Consider the following 20,000-nt stretch of genomic DNA (forward strand, 5'->3'; position numbering starts at 1 on the left):
CGATCATTACAGTGTAAACCTGAATATAAACAGAGAGCGTCGCTCAGAGCTGCTCTTGAGCTGAGAGGAGCGACTCCATCTGACAGTGGGGTTTACACTGTAATGGACCAATGGAACGAAGAGGTCATTCACATCTACACAGTGACCGTCCGAGGTATGACTTTAGTGCTGTTTTTACAGCTTAAGCTGTAGAGCTGTGATCTGTTTTTCCTCGTTTTATTCCATCGCTGCTTTCACTGTAGCGTCGCTGTAGCAAGCTATCCTCAGATTTGTCTGCTCTGATGGGTGTTTAGCCTACACCACCTAATAAATGACTGCATGATGAAGACGTCCAAACGTTACCTCCCACGCTACAGTGCTTCTTTCTCATTCTGATCATACTCGAGGAAATTATACCAAGACTGAACCCACAAACGCTGATATTAAACAACAAAGCCTAAAATGTCCGTCCCAGACGTAACCAGAGAGCGAAGCAGTCCAACATCTTAAAAGAAACGAGATGTTTGTTTGTGCAGTTCCATTATGGTCAGTAGTTGTAGAGGTGGTAACATTTCCATACTAGTCCTCAATATCATTTGACCAGGGCATTTCAGAGAAAATTAACCAAAAATTGGATAAAATTAATCAATTAACCAAAGTGTTTATCAAACTGCCACCATGGGTTAAATCCGGTGTTTAGCTGTGGATTCTCTGGGTAGTTCAGCCTCTCTAGTGCTTCATTTTCATCACACCGTTAGGAGATAACAGCCATTACAACAGCATCACACTGCAAGACTCAGTTCTGTTTCTCTGGAATATTTGTTTTCAGAATTAATGTCCATCTGGGTACCTAGTTCATGATTTAGTATAACTTCTACAGAAGAGTGGAGATGCTAAACTATCCAGAGGATGATGAATCAGATCCTAAATCAGTGGTTTCTGCTGGAACTGCTAAACCGTTTATCTCCAGTTTGAAGTCTTACACTGTGATGTTGTTGTGGTGTTTTTATCAGGTGCTGGATCTGAAGCTCAGGATCAGATTGATAAGCCTCGAAGCCACCGCAGCCCTGCATCTGGTACACTTTACACTTCCCCCTATAGAGATCCTCCTGTACTGATTACACTGGGACTCAGAATGTGCTGCAGTAGAGCTGGATTATTAACTGCAGTCCAGTTTAGTGGTTCAGCTGCTCACACACACCTGATTAATTCTGCTGGTTGCCAGGTTTACTGGGCGACTCTTTGGTCTGAAGGTGTGTTGAAGTGATCTAAATGAAATTTAAATACTTTGATTAAAGTCTGTATATGGATGTATGTAAACGTTCCTAATATTATTAATAGAAGCAGGTAAAGGAAGTTCTCAGATGTGTACGTTCTTCAGTCTGGTTGGAAAAGCATCTCAGGAGTCTCCTCATGAAGCTGCTGGAGAACACCAAGACTATAAAACTGACGGGGGCTGTGCGAGTTTGAAGAATTGTCATTTTAAAAAAAGAGTACAGTACATTTTGGTTTACCTGAGGACCAGTTTTAACACTGCATGAGTCCATGTGTGTTACTTGCGTAGCTTTAATGTCAAGTTTTAGAAGAATAGTGATTAATCATAATAGAAAAGACCGAATCGTTCATAAGTAGAAGTATCCAGGCTTTTGTCTGCTACTGCAGAAACAGACCTTTCTGGAGTTAAGCAGTCTGAATGAAGCTCGCTGTATATTTGTGTGTGTGTGTTTTGCAGATTGCCGGCCGTGTGTGTACACAGATCAGGGAGCTGCTCTGCCTGGCTGGGTGGTTCCTGTGCTGGTGGTTCTTCTAATCGCGTGTGCCGTGTTCATGGGAATTATTATTGGCAGCTCCGAAGAAACCTGAAGTGAGCAAAGATGCCAACAACGTCCAGAATGGAGTTAAAAAGGAGAACGGGATGGTCAAGGTGCAGAAGAGCAGGAGAGTTTGGTGCCCGGCAATAATGACCAGAAAGTCTGAGAGATCGTTACCTACCAATGTTTCTTTCTTTTCTCTCTCTCTTGCTTTTCCGTTCACGTGGTATGGAAGAGTGGTTGTTTGTGTATCCGTCCAGAACTTTCTACTGTTGATCAGCACTCTCAGCTGAAGTTTATTTAACTCGCACACTTCACTGTCTCACTCTGTAAACCCCTTTAGATGCAGAGACGGTGCTCTAGAAGCTTTTACTCTAAACCTTAAGTGCTCTTTGTAAGGTCTTGATGGGGAAAGTGCCGGTGCGTTTTAGTGAGAGTCTGAACTGAGAGGTCATTTACTCTCCGTTCCTCTGTACTGGACTGTTACAGTGGACAGACAGTTCTGTGGTCAGGTTATCATAAGGAACGGTGTTTATTCAGTAAGTGGTCGTCTGTTTGTACTTCAGGAGTCTGGAGAACACCCAACTCGCAGTCTGAGACGTTTCTACAGTGCAGCTGAGCTACAAACTCGTTTTTATCAGGTTTGTAAAACTTTGTTGCCGTGGTAAACACTGATGGGGGGGGGTCCTGAGACCCTCTGGGTACCTCCTATCTTGAGCCCTGGTTCTGCATGTGCAGCTCCAGTGTAGATGTGGGTTCTGCCTGTGAGTCCCAGGTTCAGTGTTCCTGCCCCGGAGAGCAGCCAATGTGACTGTGTTGTCCTCCAGGCTGGCTTCACTCTGTGGTCCTCTCACAATTCAGAGCTGAAAACCGACGTTTACAGCTGGGATTATTTAATCCTGAGTTTTTGATCAAATCCATTCTGTACTGTATTGTGATTAATGCTGCCTTTATTAGAGACGGAATGAAAAACATTCAACATCGGCTTTTATTTTTAAAATCAGCATTTTTACAAATGGATATTAGTTTTGGAATGAAGATTTTGATAATTCAGATATATGAGAGCATCATTTGATAGCTCTCTGTACATTTTTACAACATGCTCAGGATTATTACAGCTGGCTGTGCTTTACTTTCTGCCAAAGCTTTCTCTGTATGAAACCCCAGTGTTTCGAGTGAATGTTTGCCCTCTATGTGAACCCAGTTTGGACCAGGGAGGCAGGAAGATGTCAGGATGGATTCACTGCAGTAGCTTAAACAATAATAAAGACAACAAAAGAGCAGAACCTTAAATTATTCAAAATAATTTATTTATTTTTATTTAAAATGAACTTATTTATTTAGATTTATTTAGGTGTCGTCTCTGCAGTCCAGTGGCTGATGCTGGGTTCTGTTTGATGTAAATGATCCAAATGTAGAAACACAGTATTTAGCAGATGATGATGATGCCTGAAACACCTTCCAGCATCCCTGACACAACTGTGGGTTAGTTATGAAAATCATATGAGTCTTGTTATGTCTGGGTGTATGTGTGTATATATATGTTCTGGACCAGTAAGACTGAACCAAGTGCCTTCAGGCTTGTTTCACATTCACTCCCTCCATGTGGCCTGAGTGACCAGAGCTCAGACATGCTGACCATCCACTCAGTGTTTGAGAGTTTGGACTGACAGTGTTTACCCTCTGCATCATGCTGTAAACCACAGTCCAGTTCTGCACTTCTCTGTCCATTTCAGCTGGATTCACAGTCCAAGTGGTTCCTAAAACTGGATGTTTGGTGTTACTGGGCATTTCTTTACCGGTGTTCTGTTGTTTTGATCCTGTAAACAGGATCTACAGAACTGTTCTGCGTCACTCACAGCATGGAGAGGTGAACGTGAAACAGGCCTCCGCCTTTCTGTAGTCGGTGCACTCAGTGCTGTAACCTGAGCCAAACTGCGTTTACATGCACAGAAAATGTACCATGTTAAATTGTATTTAATGATCAATAAAAACATGTCAGTTCAGAGATGTAGCACACCATTTATTTACCAACTATACAGTGAATTTAGAGGAATCATTTCAAATCTATTGATCAATATAATTACATAAGTAAAACTAAGTAATGCAAGAGTGCTGAAAACCGGGGCGCACGTCAGAGAAATGCATTAATTTATAATTATGATAAATAATTTGATCCTGGACTGATGGCTTTTTTTACAAAGGAAGGACTAAAAACAGACTCCAGCTCAGACTCCCGCTCAGATTATAAATATAATAAATCAGGCTAAAACGGTGCTCAGTCTATATTAACGGATTTGACTTTCATGTAAAGCAGTTAAATTTACAGAATATTCTGACAAATTCTGAAACCTGGTACATTAATAACAAACATGAGGTCAATCAGGCATTTATGCTCCTATAAACACCAGACTATTATAATCCAGCAAGTCAGTTACAAACACCATCCTATTATAATCCAGCAAGTCCGTAACAAAGACCAACCTATAATAATCCAGCAAGTCTGTAACAAAGACCAGCCTATAATAATCCAGCAAGTCAGTTACAAACACCAGATTATTATAATCCAGCAAGTCCGTAACAAAGACAAACCTATAATAATCCAGCAAGTCAGTTACGAACACCAGCCTATAATAATCCAGCAAGTCAGTTACAAACACCAGCCTATAGTAATCCAGCAAGTCAGTTACGAACACCAACCTATAATAATCCAGCAAGTCAGTTACGAACGCCAACCTATAATAATCCAGCAAGTCTGTAACAAAGACCAACCTATAATAATCCAGCAAGTCAGTTACAAACACCAGCCTATAATAATCCAGCAAGTCAGTTACAAACACCATCCTATTATAATCCAGCAAGTCCGTAAGAAAGACCAACCTATAATAATCCAGCAAGTCTGTAACAAAGACCAACCTATAATAATCCAGCAAGTCAGTTACAAACACCATCCTATTATAATCCAGCAAGTCTGTAACAAAGACCAACCTATAATAATCCAGCAAGTCAGTTACAAACACCAGCCTATAATAATCCAGCAAGTCAGTTACAAACACCATCCTATTATAATCCAGCAAGTTCGTAACAAAGACCAACCTATAATAATCCAGCAGGTCAGTTACAAACACCAGCCTATTATAATCCAGCAAGTCAGTTACAAACACCAGACTCATTACAGCCTTCTAGCGCTTCACAGGGAGTTTATTACACTTTAAAGTCACACTTTCAAAGAATTTAAGAATAAAGTCACATATTTCAAAGAATGAGCTGATAGCAGCCAAACTGTTCAAGCCTGTTAATCTGAGGGCCAGAAACCCCTTTGTCTCTGGCGCTGAGGGAGCCTGAGCAGAGAGGGAGACCCTCTTCTGTTCCTTTATATGCAGCGCCATCTGCTGGCCAGGTGCTGCTTCACTCAAACCACACAGATTGAAGATCAGGCTGATGAGATTACTAACTGTTAAAAAGACACGGGGGCTACTGAATATTCCAACAACCTCAACACAGAGGGGTGGGTATTTTCACCCACAGGCACATTTACAGACCAAGGTCTGATAAACTCAGAAGGTCTGACTGACTGATAGTCCATCTGGATCACCACATTCCTGACATTTCTCCCCAGAAACCTTTTAGGATCAGCTGATCATTTATATACAGTTCCATTAGAAAAGTTCCAAAAGAAACCTGCGCTGTTATAAATCACGTCCACTGCATCTGATACGTCCACCCTTAGGATCAGAGATTCACTGGCCATCATCTCAACTGTGAATCCTGTGCAGATCAAGTGGTCAGTGTAGAAGACAGATGGACACTTACGCTCAATCTGTAGACGCACATCACAGAGATCTTTACCATCACAGTCACACGTGTACCAGCCTCTCTTACTGAAACCAGCGTCAGTGATGATGAGAGAGAGATTCCCCTTCAGGTACTGATCATAGATCATCTGATATCCCTCCTTCACTGATCTACATGAAGTCTGATCACACTCAGCCAGAGTGTCACTGCGTTTGTGGAACACAGTCCATCTCGCTAAACCAGAGCATCTCTCAGAGCAGGACAGAGTAGCAGAGTCATGAAGCTTCACCTTCACTGGACCGTTCACTGATTCAGACCCTGAAAAATACTCTGCTGAAAAAGAATCACAGAGATGTGCATCTAAAATTTTCACATGAGCGTTGAGACAAATCAGGAACAATATTCTGGAACTTTTAAAACTTTTTATGCTCAGAAAAACAAACAGAACTACTCAGTAATAATTTAGCTCATTATGTTTGGAGAAAGAACAGTTGAGTGTATGAGCTCAAGAACACCCACAGTGAAGTATGAAGGTGGGAGCATCATCACATAAAGCTGCTTATCTGTAAACTGCACTGGAGCATTACACTCCACCAAAGGAATCCTGAATGGAGTGATGCAGGAGGAGGTGTTAGAGGAGAATTTAATCTCATCAGTCAAGAAACAGATGATGGATTTCCACAAGACAATGACCCCAAACTTAGTCAAAACAACTCAAGACTGGTACTAATTAGTAATTTGTGGTACCTTTACACAGTCAAAAGAACTCATGTGGAAAGATGAAGTGGATTATTATTATTTTTTCCTTCTAGTTTGAAGTTACACGTGTAAAGTTTCATTCTCAGAATAACTTTCAGGTTTAGTAAGAACACCACCTCACGTTCTGATTATTCATGACTGAATACAAGCAAAACACACAGCATCCGCTATTGTGCTCGTCTGAACGATGGAAGCGTCCACAGACCCTGTTAGTAGATCAAATCCTTAAATCTTTAAATCAGGGCCTCAGAGCACATCTCTGGAAAAGCCTTTACATCAGTTAGTACACTGCGTATAAATGCGTGGACCACATTTTGGAGGGTTGAGGGACTTTACAATATTGTTACGTTCCCTTCAGATGTAGCTAGGGGGAGAGGGGAAAGATTCAAGAGAGGGGGATTCAAGAACATTATTTATATGGACAGAGGAATGGTACAATAAGTTGAGCAGAAACTGGGTATAGATCAAAAGAAAACGAGTTGACTAACTGTTCAGTGCGCAAAAACAGGGGCAGTTGTGGGCTGGAGGTTAGGGAACTGTGACCTGAAGGTTGCCGGTTTGATTCCCAGAACCGACAGTCCATGATGAGGTGTCCTTGAGCAAGACACCTAACCCCCAACTGCTCCCTGGGCGCTGTGGATAGGGCTGCCCACCGCTCTGGGCAAGTGAGCTCACTGCCCCCTAGTGTGTGTCTTTTACTAGTGTGTATGTGGTGTTTCACTTCACGGATGGGTTAAATGCGGAGGTGGAATTTCCCCGTTTGTGGGATTAAAAAAATATCACAAAAAGAGCCGGAATTCACATCACTAACGGATGTTTCTGATGGATTAGAACAGTACCCGAAGGAAAATCACAGCAATAGCATAAATAATCCTAACAGATCCTGTCCTCAGCATTAGCATCGGCCCTGTTAACGTTCTAAAAATCTGTGGTAAACACACAGCATGGTGTTCCCTCAGGGCGGCTTGTGAACGGCTGCACCTGTATAAGCTGAGAGGTGTGATCTTGTGAGTGAGGTTGAGCACTGGCCAGCGTGGTCATGGCTGTCCAACTTGGTGGACAGCTTACCAAGGTTTAAATGTGATCAGTAATGTGTGACGTGATGGTTAATCTGACATAATTAACAGTATTAGACATGTACTCTCATCTGTGGTATGAGTTTCTGAGATGCTACCAGTGAAATTATGGACAGAGAAAAAAATACACCAGAGTGATTTTCCTCCTCACTGACTGGACCGACATCTCCTTGCTTTTGTGTGAGTGAGTTTCCTGTAGGAACATGAAGGCTTGTGTTTGTTCTGTCCTCGATACTCTTCGTATTACCAGAACAGGAAAAATCAACTAGCTACATTAAAATGAACAGAATATGACATTAAAGTGTGACTTTCCTCTCTTGCTGAAATGGAAGTTGATGAATGAAAAGTGCGGATCAGGGCTTTGACTTGTGTCCTTAAGTCACTATTATTATTTGTGCCACCATGTCACTAGAAAACTAAGCTTGACTTTTATTTTGATCCACAAGGGTTTTAAAAGACATTCTGTAAAGTCAAATAGAAGAATAACCACAATATTAACACAAAGGTGCTGTGCAGGCATACCACAATCTTGTTGCAGCAGAAAGGTCCACAGTTTAGCCACAAGATGGAGCCAAAGAACAGACTAAAGCTAAATTGTGGCAACAAAAGCGAAAGTTCAGAAAAACAGACATTATGAGTGAGTTCCACAGTGTGCTCAGAGGACGTGGCTAGAGTCGCTGTTGGACAGAATCAGGAGCATCGATTTGAAGCTAAATAAGGACAGTATAAGATTTGTCTGATGGAAGGTTTGGACATGTTATGAGATTTGAAGGCCTGAAGCCAGGCCTGCCACTAAGGAAGCTCCTAGGGAGTGAGATGGCGTGGCATGAAGCCCAGCAGAACAGCTTTGAAAGGCAGAAGTCACTCATCAGCAGAGCTGTAGTGCTGAGATACTACGCTGATGGCAAAGGTCATGGATTTCTGTGACCATGTGAACATGGTTTTAACCACTTAGAGCCAGAAATGTGCATGGTGAAAACTAAATGACCCCAGTCCTCTTCTTTTGCTTCAAGGTTAAAAACCTGTACACAGCCAGTCTGGAGCAGCAGGATAAAAGCAGGATAAAAGCTGGATAAAAGGCTTCCCATGATTCCCAAGAGACAGCCCCACTCACATTTTAAAGCAGTTAAATCCCATTTCAGTAATAAAATCACAGTGAAAGATTTTTTAGGCTCTTTGTTGATCCTCAGATGTTGACCCTGACACTTAGTTTCTGACTTAAATTTGGCATATTATTATTAATCTTTATTGCCTGGTGCAGCCTACATAAGTTTCCTGCTACTCCTGATGGTGTGCTGGATAGTGCCCTGTCCCGAGTGAACTGGGACCGAACTGGATGATGGTGTGCTGGATAGCGATCTGTCCTGAGTAAACTCAGACCGAACTGGGTGATGGTGTGCTGGATAGCAATCTGTCCTTATTAAACTCAGACCGAACTGGATGATGGTGTGCTGGATAGCGATCTGTCCTGAGTAAACTCAGACCGAACTGGGTGATGGTGTGCTGGATAGCAATCTGTCCTTATTAAACTCAGACCGAACTGGATGATGGTGTGCTGGATAGCAATCTGTCCTGAGTAAACTCAGACCGAACTGGGTGATGGTGTGCTGGATAGCAATCTGTCCTGAGTAAACTCGGACCGAACTGGATGATGGTGTGCTGGATAGCAATCTGTCCTGAGTAAACTCGGACCGAACTGGATGATGGTGTGCTGGATAGCAATCTGTCCTGATTAAACTCAGACCGAACTGGATGATGGTCAAATCAAATCAAATTTATTTATATAGCGCTTTTTACAACTGATGTTGTCACAAAGCAGCTTTACAAAAATGGGAATCACAGCACAGAGAATCAGACAAAACACTGAACATAATATACAGAATATACAGAATATACAGAACCCCCGTGAGCGCTGAGGCAAGGAAAAACTCCCTCAGAGCTGGAGGAGGAAGAAACCTCGGGAGGACCAAGACTCACATCTAAAGGGGGGACCATCCTACCACTGGTCAGACAACTTATAAGTTAAACATTGAAAAGTCAATTTTACATCCACGCAGTTCTAATATATTCAGGTGTGTATAATCAACAGTGGAAACAATTAGAGTTCATATAGATTTGGATGTGATCTGTAGTGGAGAAGCTGCGTTCCAGAAACTTCCATCAGTCAGGTCAATCAGGGGGACAGGGGGACTTGAGGCTGGGACATCCATCAGTATTGGGCCGGACCGGTGGACAGTCAGTAACTCGGAGGAAGGAAAGATGACTGGATGATGGTGTGCTGGATAGCAATCTGTCCTGAATAAACTTGGACCGAACTGTATGATGGTGTGCTGGATAGCAATCTGTCCTGAGTAAACTCGGACCGAACTGGATGATGGTGTGCTGGATAGCAATCTGTCCTGATTAAACTCAGACTGAACTGGATGATGGTGTGCTGGATAGCAATCTGTCCTGATTAAACTCAGACCGAACTGGATGATGGTGTGCTGGATAGCAATCTGTCCTGATTAAACTCAGACTGAACTGGATGATGGTGTGCTGGATAGCAATCTGACCTGAATAAACTTGGACCGAACTGTATGATGGTGTGCTGGATAGCAATCTGTCCTGAGTAAACTCGGACCGAACTGGATGATGGTGTGCTGGATAGCAATCTGTCCTGAGTAAACTCAGACCGAACTGGATGATAGTGTGCTGGATAATGACCTGATCCAAGTCTAGATTCACAGTAAACTGCAGATTATATTAATATTAATCGCCGTTACAGACAGAAGCAGAAGCCAACAGGAGCGCTGGCTCGGAGCAGAGCTGAAGGAGCTAAAAGAGAAATTATTCCTGTCCTCACAGCTTGAAAACTCACAGTAGAGACAGGAAAAACAAACCGTGTCACGTGATCCCGCGCGCTACAGAAGCAAATGCAGTCTCCTAGCAACGCCGGCGTGGTAATGACGCAAGGCGCATTGCTGTAGTGAACGTGTCGGTCTGCACGTGGTGCTGTTATTCACCCAGACTGTGGAGCAGGTTTACTTTCGGTTTCGGTTGCCATTTTTAGCCGCTTATATAAGTCCGTAGCTTCCTGTTTCTGGTATGTCTTGCTTTGCTCACTTCCGACCTCGAGGACGAAGCAATCCAAATGTTTTTGTCCACGCTGGAGGCCTTAAACCCGCCCAGTGAGTGCAATAAAGAGCTCTGACACCTCAGACTCCTGAATGGAGTGACTCACTGACTCTGAGGTCTAAGTCAGCCAGTGAAGCTGCTGTTTCCTCCTTCTCCCTGCTGGAAGTGCTCTTTGCAGGGTGGAACTGCAATAATGATGACAATGACGAGTGCAGCTTCAGTAGGAACAGTCTTATCTCAGGTTTAAGTGCCTCGTCAGCTGACGATGAGCAGAGGAACTGTGTTTGTGTTGTTAATAAAATAATGCACTTCTTCATGGGGAGTAAAGGAACCTCTGTTTCTGCATTTCTTTTTTTAGAAAAGCCAGCTGACTTGCAGGCATTACCGGCTCTGATAGCTGTGAAGGAATTTTTCTACAAACCATTCATATCCTTTCTTTAGTCTGGTGTTGGCTGTTTGTTGTCTTCATCCTCCAGTTTCAGTCTTGGCAGCTGTGCCAGATAAAATAAAGTGACACACCTTTTCTGAGATTAATAACTGTCAGTGGAACTTCTTTGACCCGCATCCATGCCCTTCCGTTCCTTGTGTGTTTAGATTCATTTTACTGAGGAGTTTCAACTCTCACTGCATGCTGTTTGTAGATACCCAGATAGCCTGCAGATGTGGGCCACTTCTGGCAGAGACCTGGCACTGGAGGCCTACTTGGGAGCCAAAAGTGGCCCATATTGCAAAAGCTTTAGTAATCTGCAGCCGGTAGTCAAAAAAGCATAAGCACATGCTTGCTTCCACTTCCTGAACCTGGTGGCCTCTTGTAGACAGTCTTGTGGAAGCCCCACCCAACAGGGCAGTGTTTTTGAGTGGGGCTCATTTCTGGAAGTTGAGGTTTGAAGATGCAGCTCTCTAATGGCAGTAAACAGGCTGGATTCTGGCATCCACATCTCCTGGGCCAGCACTTCATGAGGTATGTGAACTGCAACTAAATGCTGGGTGTGATCCAGGTTTGGGCCTTATCAGATCTGTCTGAGTAACATTTCCTCAGGCGTTAAGATGAGATGTAGCCTGAAACCTGCTTTCCTGTGGCCTCCAGCTTTTGAGGTTCTTACACTGTGTCATGAATTGGCATGTCAAATTTAGGGCATTTTTCATGACCAGCAATTAATGTAAAAATAGCTGTGGATAACTACCTGTTTAATTTAACTGTGTTTAACTAGCTTTATGTTAATTCCAGTTCCAAAAACGTGTTGGCACAGTAAGTAAAGCTCAAGACAGACAACAATGACTAAACAATGTGTTTCACAGGAATTTAACTGAAAACTGCACAAAGAAGAGATATAAAATATTTGACCTTGTCAAAATGACTGTTTTTCTTATATAAGTCATATGAACGTAGCTTTGAGAACACAGTTTCCTTCAACGCGTATCCCTACACTGACTAAGTTAGATAGTAACATTCATGGAAATGGGTAAAAGAGGTATTTAGTGGCTAACTGTGCAGCAGGCAAGATTGTTATAGCTGGGTATAATGTGCTCTAGCTTCTACAGACTCTGTCCTCTTCATAAACTTCATGAATGAGGATTATCTCCTGTGAAGAAAGTGCAGAGGTACATTCTCTCCTGAAACACCTTCAACACTCCATAACTTCAGCTTCTCACACCGGCTAATGACCCACCTTAGACTGTCCTGAGGGAAAGGACAGTTTAGGAACTTTATGGAACGTCTGAGTAATCATTTAAGGGAAAACGAATCATTAGTGGGAAATGTAAGAGTTTATGACGATTTCACTTTAGGGCACCCGTCATGTTACACCCTAAGGTTTGTTGTGCAACCCACATAACAGCAAACATGTTTTCACAACTTTGGAATGTAACTCAGCAGATCGAGGGGACACTGTTATCTTTACTAAACCATTAGTTCGTTTGCATTGATGTCATTTACTGTTACTTGTATGACAGAAACATTGAGGAAATGTATCTGTTTGCTGTCATGTGAGGATGCTTATTAACTTAAATACTAATTCTAAATAAAGGTTCATTAATGGAAACTGCTTTACAATTTACAGTTTAGATCAAGCTTTAAAGTGTCTGTATAAATTCTCCTAAAAGACAGGCCTGCAGCTTGGACTGACGGGATTAGTAAAAGAGCCGCAGGTGGAGAAAAGTCTGTTTCTGTTATAGGCCTTAAAGACGAACTCCAACATTTTTTATCTAATCTCTACTGTTTGAATCTGTAGTGTGTGATTGATTTTTTCAGAGAACGACATCAGCATGTTTCCCTGAACTGTTCACTTAAAATAGGAACCAACCGGCAGAATTCAGGCGGTAAATGTTTACGTCCTCAAATGAGAAATACTGAAATTTCCAGTGTTTTTAGGCTGAAAATGGTCAAAAGTGTCTTTTTCAGTTTCTAAAAACAGGAAGAAGGCTGAAGAAAGCTAGATTATGATTTTAATGGTAATAAAAATGAGAGACGGTGATTATAAATGTTGCTTGTTTCTTCCTCAGCACAGACAGGTCAGCTGATCAACAGTGAAAATATCAGCCATGTGTAACTTTTTCACACTTTACACAAAAGACAGTAGGTGTTCTTCAAGATGCTCTGCAACATTGCTAGCACTGAAAAAATGACTTCACTTCCTCAGAATAGATCAGAACTGCAGAGAGGAAAGTCCCTGCAGCTCAGAGGGCATCCGTACACTCAGCCGTGCTCTGGTGTCATAACATTCTGTAGTTACACACTGTCATCACTTTAATACGTTTATTGTAAGCAAATTTGATGTAAATTCATTAGTTGATAATTTGATGATGTGTGCCATTTCTATTGTTTCAGTATAGCACCCGTTTAGCTGCAGTTACCACTTAGAGCAGCAGCTGCTTCACCTTAAGCAATAGAGCTGGTTGCTAAAAACTGCAACGCTACTTATAGGCTGCATTTGGTAAAGCAGTAAGGCTATGGACCAGTAGATCCAGGTTCGGAGAGGAGGTGAGGTGTATAACAGCATGCACAGGAGACTGCGGTAAAGTTTCAAAAGGAGTGGACACTTTAAAGTGGGATGAAGGTAGATGTAAAGAAAATAACAGTTAAATGAAAATATACTGTTTTTTCACTTATGTCCCCTAGTTTAAGTTGACCCTTGAAAGTATTTAGTTTGGTTAAATTAATATTGGTTAAGATTCATTCTGTTCTTCCCTCACTTTACTTAGTTTAATTTATACCCATTAGGCACAAGTAGAATTTTCTCTTTAATTAGCTTATTTAATCTGGTTTATGTCTATCCCCATTTTGTTTAGCAACAAGTCAAATGCAGAACAAATATCAAAAATAATGAAAATAACAAAAAACAGTGCTTGTGGTTGTGAGTGAAAAGAAGGTGCGAGTCTTTCAGGCTGGTATTGTCCTACTTCACCAGTATGTAGTGAAGGTGATTCTCAAAACAGTTCAACTCTTGGGTGGCTCGCCATCTAATTCTCAGTAGATCCACCAGGCACCATCTCCCCGGATTCTGATGGTCCCCAACAAAAAAACCTGACCGCCTATTGCCTTTGCACAACCAATTCTCTGCAGGTTCACCTGGGTCATGGGAGATTTGAAGTCTCCAGCCCTTTTCCTAATGGATGTATGATTTTTATGAACTTTTCAGAGCAGAGTTTCTAATATTTCTTTGCTTAATAGTTGCACTCCAACCGTAGCTACTGCGCCTCTCCTTTTCAGCACGAGGGGAAAAACCGGAGAGAGGGGGCGAGGGGGGGTACCAATGGGCTGCACAAAGCAGTAGGCGGGACAACTAAATCCTCAGCTGTAATTAGTTGTAGCAGCTCCAATATTAAGCGGAGTTGTACTCAGCGGGCAGGACAAGTGGCAGCTTCTCAACCTAGACTGGTTGAGATTGGTGGTGCAGCACGTAGGTCAGGCAAAAGTTGACCCTTTGCTAACTGGAAAGTCTTTAAGGTGAATTATGTTAACACCACATGAAATGTGGGTTACATCAGTACAGATAATGACTCTCTCTCCTGGTCAGTACTGATGGTGTTTGTGTGTGTGTGTGTGTGTGTGTGTGTGTGTGTGTGTAGGTCAGTCATGCAGTCCTGCAGTTCTGCTCTCTGTTTCCTGATTTTACTGACCACTACATTCAGTACAGGTAAGAGCTCCACTGTCACTCCTTTATCAGTTTACATTCATCCTGGTTTCTTACAGCAGCTCAAGGTGAGAACTGGTATTTGTTGCTCAAGGGCTCCCCCTATGGTTGCAGAGTGTAGTTCACTTTCACCCTACAGTCATAAATACTAGAGGGCTGTGAGCCCATGTGTACCTGTAATTCGACTCCTCTTCACATGCAGGACTGTGTCTCAGGTATGTAGACACTACAGATCACACTCACTCATTTCTATGTAAATTTATATTTTCTTTATTTATACGACCTTTAGAATTTTTGCTTGTTAGATTTACTGTATCAGCCAAATACTGTATACTGCATATCACTGCTCTGTTTTTTTTACATTTACATTTACAGCATTTAGCAGACGCTCTTATCCAGAGCGACTTACAAGAAGCGCTTTGTCAATCTCATATATGCTAGGCTATCTGCTAAGCTGTTAATTGTCATAGTATGTTCCCCCTCCTTTGCACAGCTACACATACTCCCACATACTCTGTGAGACGGGGGCGTCACTGATAAGGTTACAGTCTACGATGCAGTCATTTGTGAACAGCACTGGCGTGGATGAGCACTCTGCTCTCAAAGTTTCACTGTTTTCCCCTCACCTGTGTGACCGTCGTCCATCCTTTTATCTCTTTTAGCTCTCGCCACAGAGTGAAGAGAGTCCAAAATTGTCACCTCTTTAGTCCTTGGATCTGACGGAGGCTTTTTAGCATCTTTCTTGTTTGGTCACTGTCTGTTTTTTGTTGGGCATGCTGTCTTCTCTAAGCAGTGGTTTTACTCTAAAACTGTGTAATAACATTATAATAGACATTGAAACAGTAGGGATCTGAGTTCAGTGTACACTCAGTTAAAGTTTTTAAAGAATTGGTAAAAATTTAACACAGTTTTTATTTTGTTATTCTCTCTTTCAGGCTCTGAATCAGCTGTTACTCCAGTGAAGGTGAAGCTTCATGACTCTGCTACTCTGCCCTGCTCTGAGAGATGCTCTGGTTTAGCGAGATGGACTGTGTTCCACAAACGCAGTGACACTCTGGCTGAGTGTGATCAGACCTCATGTAGATCAGTGAAGGAGGGATATCAGATGATCCATGATCAGTACCTGAAGGGGAATCTCTCTCTCACCATCACTGACGCTGATTTCACTAAGAGAGCTCGCTACACGTGTGACTGTGATGATAAAGATCTGTGTGATGTGCATCTTCAGATTGAGCGTAAGTGTCCATCTGTTTTCTTCACTGACATTACTGACAGAACTCTGACAGAACGCTTTGCTACAGATTTGAAGTGAATCACTGAAGTTTGTTTTTCTTCTCAGCCTTGAAAACTCCAGTTCAGAAAAAAAACGGTGAATCTCTGCTGCTGAAGTTGGACGTATCAGATCCAGTGGCCGTGATTTATAACAGCACAGGTGCAGCTATTCGATACAGTGGTCAGATCTGTACAGTGAAAGGACGCTCTACACAGTGTAAAGATGAATACACACAGAGAGCGTCTCTAACGTCTGCTCTAGAGCTCAGAGGAGTGACTCCGTCTGATAGTGGAGATTATACTGTAATGGACACCATTAATAACGAGGCTATTCACACCTACACTTTGACCATCAAAGGTATGAATGTAATGCTATTCTTACAGCTCAAGCTGTAGATTTGGGCAGTGTTATTGTTTTTGTTTGTGCTGTCAAACTGCATCTAGATTTTTATTATTAGGCTATTTTATTCATTAGGCCTTTCACCAACCTTTCTGAAGAAGAAACTTCTTCTTTAAACCCACTTACACAGTTTTTATGAAGATTCTGTCATTCTACTGTGGCTACTGTTTGACCGACTGCTGTCATGGGTTTAATGGTGGTGTTTAGCCATGTGTGCTCATGTGTGATGTCCAGATCTTTAGTATATCATATCCTCTGTGTAGCTCAGCCTCTCCAGTGCTTCATACTCATTAAACGTTAAACCAGAAGATCTCCGTCCGTACAACAGCATCACATTGCAAGACTTGATATTGTTTCTATGAAATTAATTTGCTCATTTAAGATTCAAGATTAAAGAGTTTTATTGTCGTGTGCACAGCAGAGCAGCCAGTTGCACTGTACAATGAAATTCTTACTTTGCTGTCCCTCCATTCACCATATATACTATAGAGAATAAAAAAAGAAAATATAAGAATAACTCTAAAAAACCGTAGTAAAAGGTAAAAGTGTACAGTGTGTGCAAAGTTGAAATAAAACTAAAGTTACACATGCATATGTGCAAATATGTGGAGCAGCTGTTCATAAAGTGCATCAAGTGACAGATGAAAACAGATGTAAACAGTAAACAATATTACTCTGTGCAGTAATAGATGAAAACAGGTGTAAACAGTAAACAATATTACTCTGTGCAGTAATAGATGAAAACAGGTGTAAACAGTAAACAATATTACTCTGTGCAGTAATAGATGAAAACAGGTGTAAACAGTAAACAATATTACTCTGTGCAGTAATAGATGTAAACAGTGTTGTTCTAACAGCAGCAGTGCAGTGCAGGTAAGGTGCAGTTGTTGAGTGTGAGGTTAAATCAGTTCAGATTGGGAGGGGGAAGAGGTAGTCAGTGAGGTGTTCACCAGCCTGACGGCCTGTGAATAGAAACTGTTGGTCAGTCTTGTAGTCCTGGACTTCACACTCCTGTAGCGTCTGCCTGAAGGTAGGAGTGTCAAGAGTCTGTGTTGGGGGTGTGAACTGTCCCTGATGATGTTTTGTGCCCTTCTGATGACCCTGGTGTGATAAATGTCCTGTAGTGAGGGGAAAGCTGCTCCATCTCCATTATTATTAAATATTTAATGGTTGGCCTAAGTTTCAACGTGGTCATACATTTCTACAGTAGAGTGGAGATGCTAAACTATCCAGAGGATAATGAATCAGATCATAAATCAGTGGTTTCTGTCGGAACTGCTGAACTGTGTTTATCTCAAGTTTCAGGTCTTGCATTGTGATGTTGTGATGTTTCTATCAGGTGGTGCTGGTTCTGAAGCTCAGGATCAGATCTATAAGTTCCCTAGAATCCGCCGCAGTGCTCCATCTGGTACGCGTTACAGTTCATTACTGTACTGATTATACTGGAGTTTTTAATGTACTACACTAGAGCTGGATTATTACAGTAGATCAGGAGTTTAACTCCAGTGCTGGAGGGCTGGTGTCCTCAGTTTTGGTGGTTTACCTGCTCAGACACACCTGATTCATCTCATCTGTTGTTTGACAGGTTTAGTGTGTTTGTACAGGTGGATGACCAAACTGCTGGACTGTAGCTCCTCAGACTGATATTGAACTCTCCTTCACAGTCTGAAAGTGCTGCATGATGAACTACCAGTCAACAGTTTGGACACCCTAATATTTTTGATTTTAGACATTTTGGCCTAAAGATGTTCATTTGTTACATTAATAAAATTCCCCATCAAGTCATTTCTGATGAAAAACTCTCTCTGCATGTGTGAAAGTTCTTTAGTCCTGTAGGAAAAGCATCTCAGGTGGCTCCTCATGAAGCTGCTAGAGAAACACTAAAAGGGTGTAAAGCTGAAGGGGTGAGGCTATTCGGAAGAGTCTAAAATCAAACCATTTTCAAATTAGATTGTGATATATTTTGGTTTAATTAACCTTTTTAGTCACTGAATGATTCCGTATGTGTTGTTTTATAGCGTTGATGTCTTGACTATTCTCAAAAATCTTGATGTGTCCAGACTTTTGACTGTTACTGTATAAACAGACCTTTCTGGAGTTAAACAGTGTGAATGAAGCTCACAGTGTGTTATTTTATGTGTGTTTTGTAGATGGTGAGCTGTGCAGGTGCAGAGATCAGGGAGCTGCTCTGCCTGGATGGATCGTTCCTGTGCTGAGTGCGCTGGTGGCTGTGCTGCTCGCTGTGTGTGCTGCATCAGTGGGTATGAATGTTTGGCAGAGGAGAGAAATTCGGCAGCTCCAGATGAAACCTGAAGGGAGCCAGTCTCTGTATCTGTAATCTGTATGTCTATAATGTCACTACCTGAATCTGAAATAAAGAGCCTTTACTTGCTTATTCTGTTTTTCTGATTGAATTATTTCCATTTGTAAACCTTCATTATTTGAACTTTTTAACTCATGTGAATTCAGCATTCGCATGTCCATCTTTCCCCAACTGACCTTCTGTAAATGTTCAAACTGACCTGATGAGGAGTGTGGGGCGCCAGAGGCGAGCCAGGGACCACAAGAGACGGGAAGTAGGTTAGCGGCTCGTAGCCACGCCATTTATTTACGTTAAGATCAAAAGAAAACAAGAACAAAGCAGCAGGGGGAGTCCTGTGAGGAGCGCGACGGGAGGGGAAGTCTGGTTTTTTCCCCTTGCTCGCTGTCCAAAACAAGGTGACGAAGGGGGCAGGCCACCTTCAGCAGCCCAGAGATCAGCCCATGGCTGGCGTGGCTCAGAGGAGCTGGACTGGTGAGATGGCCACTGGCCACAGGAGCTCCAGTAAATATAAGAGGACTCATTCACCAAAATGCTGAAATGACTGTATATGGAACACTTTACCAAATTTGATCAAACTGCTCTCATGATAAATTAAAATAAATAAATAAACTATTCAATTCATTTTCTGATCTTAGATATTTACCAGGATTATGTTCTGATCTAGTTAAACCCGAGGCATTAACAGACATATTAATAAGCTAAATATATATAAATAATTTATAAGTACTTTCTACTGGGAGGTGTCTGTCCCAAACCATAACCCCTAAATTTAGACTTTAGACTAATGAAGGCTACTTATTTTCTTTGCTAAGATCTTTATTTTAAAGTGAAGTTGAAAGATTTACCCATCCCATATTTTCATGTTGGTACCAAAACACAAATAGTCTTAATTCCTAATGCTGAGCCTTATTTTATGTTACATGAGTCCAGTGATGTCCCGAACGCACAAGTTTAATCCAAGATCTCTCCAGGTCTCTCTGCCTTTAAGACAGGCCTGAAAATGTATACATTGGCACAGTTAGGGCAGCGTCCAAATATTAATGAAGGTATTAATACAGAGAAATGACTGGGAGCATGCGCAGCGAATGTGCAAAGGAACCAACAGGAGCGGTTTCTATGGGGTTCTATGGGTTCTGTCACTCAGGATGGCCGAGCGATTGCCAGGAAACGCCCCCCTCATAGTTGTGCTAAATGAAAGTTTACTGTGGAAACACACACCGGCACTACACATGTATTACTATAGCAATGATGAGCTTTAATGCCCTAAATACTGTTTTTATTATTAGAAGGGGTTTTTATAATCATTTGATCTTCACATCTCACCAGCACTTGGTT

At 42.0% G+C, this 20,000-nt stretch overlaps 3 protein-coding genes and 1 long non-coding RNA gene across 10 annotated transcripts in view; 3 read left to right on the forward strand and 1 right to left on the reverse strand.

The window, feature by feature from the left end:
• LOC108412419 overlaps positions 1 to 3,796 on the forward strand; it is a 9,179-nt gene extending 5,383 nt beyond the window's left edge. For all 3 annotated transcript variants that reach the window (XM_037531518.1, XM_017684421.2, XM_017684420.2), the window contains 3 exons: positions 1 to 154; positions 993 to 1,055; positions 1,712 to 3,796. In XM_037531518.1, coding sequence (XP_037387415.1) covers positions 1 to 154; positions 993 to 1,055; positions 1,712 to 1,842 — 348 coding nt within the window. In that variant the 3' untranslated portion in view covers positions 1,843 to 3,796. The remainder of the gene's footprint in view (positions 155 to 992; positions 1,056 to 1,711) is intronic.
• Positions 1 to 20,000, forward strand: part of LOC119261782 — a 371,675-nt gene that overhangs the window by 122,009 nt on the left and 229,666 nt on the right. The gene's annotated exons all lie outside the window — the stretch shown is intronic.
• Positions 5,616 to 20,000, reverse strand: part of LOC108415632 — a 16,599-nt gene continuing 2,214 nt past the window's right edge. The window contains exon 3 of the long non-coding RNA XR_005129199.1: positions 5,616 to 5,874. This is a non-coding gene — a long non-coding RNA (uncharacterized LOC108415632). The remainder of the gene's footprint in view (positions 5,875 to 20,000) is intronic.
• On the forward strand, positions 10,521 to 18,732 carry LOC108412412. Of its 4 annotated transcripts, none has more exons than XM_017684409.2 (7): positions 10,521 to 10,590; positions 10,896 to 11,498; positions 14,606 to 14,673; positions 15,606 to 15,905; positions 16,010 to 16,300; positions 17,682 to 17,750; positions 18,493 to 18,732. In XM_017684409.2, the coding sequence occupies exons 2-7, from the start codon at positions 11,428 to 11,430 to the stop codon at positions 18,678 to 18,680; spliced, it is 987 nt and encodes a 328-aa protein (XP_017539898.2). In that variant the 5' UTR covers positions 10,521 to 10,590; positions 10,896 to 11,427; the 3' UTR covers positions 18,681 to 18,732. The 4 variants fall into 4 exon arrangements, with proteins under 4 accessions (XP_017539898.2, XP_017539901.2, XP_017539900.2 ...); XM_017684411.2 differs by lacking the exon at positions 10,521 to 10,590 and adding an exon at positions 10,645 to 10,778; XM_017684410.2 differs by lacking the exon at positions 10,521 to 10,590 and adding an exon at positions 10,645 to 10,757.

Source organism: Pygocentrus nattereri, chromosome 20, assembly GCF_015220715.1.
Source record: "Pygocentrus nattereri isolate fPygNat1 chromosome 20, fPygNat1.pri, whole genome shotgun sequence".
Taxonomy (NCBI): domain Eukaryota; kingdom Metazoa; phylum Chordata; class Actinopteri; order Characiformes; family Serrasalmidae; genus Pygocentrus; species Pygocentrus nattereri.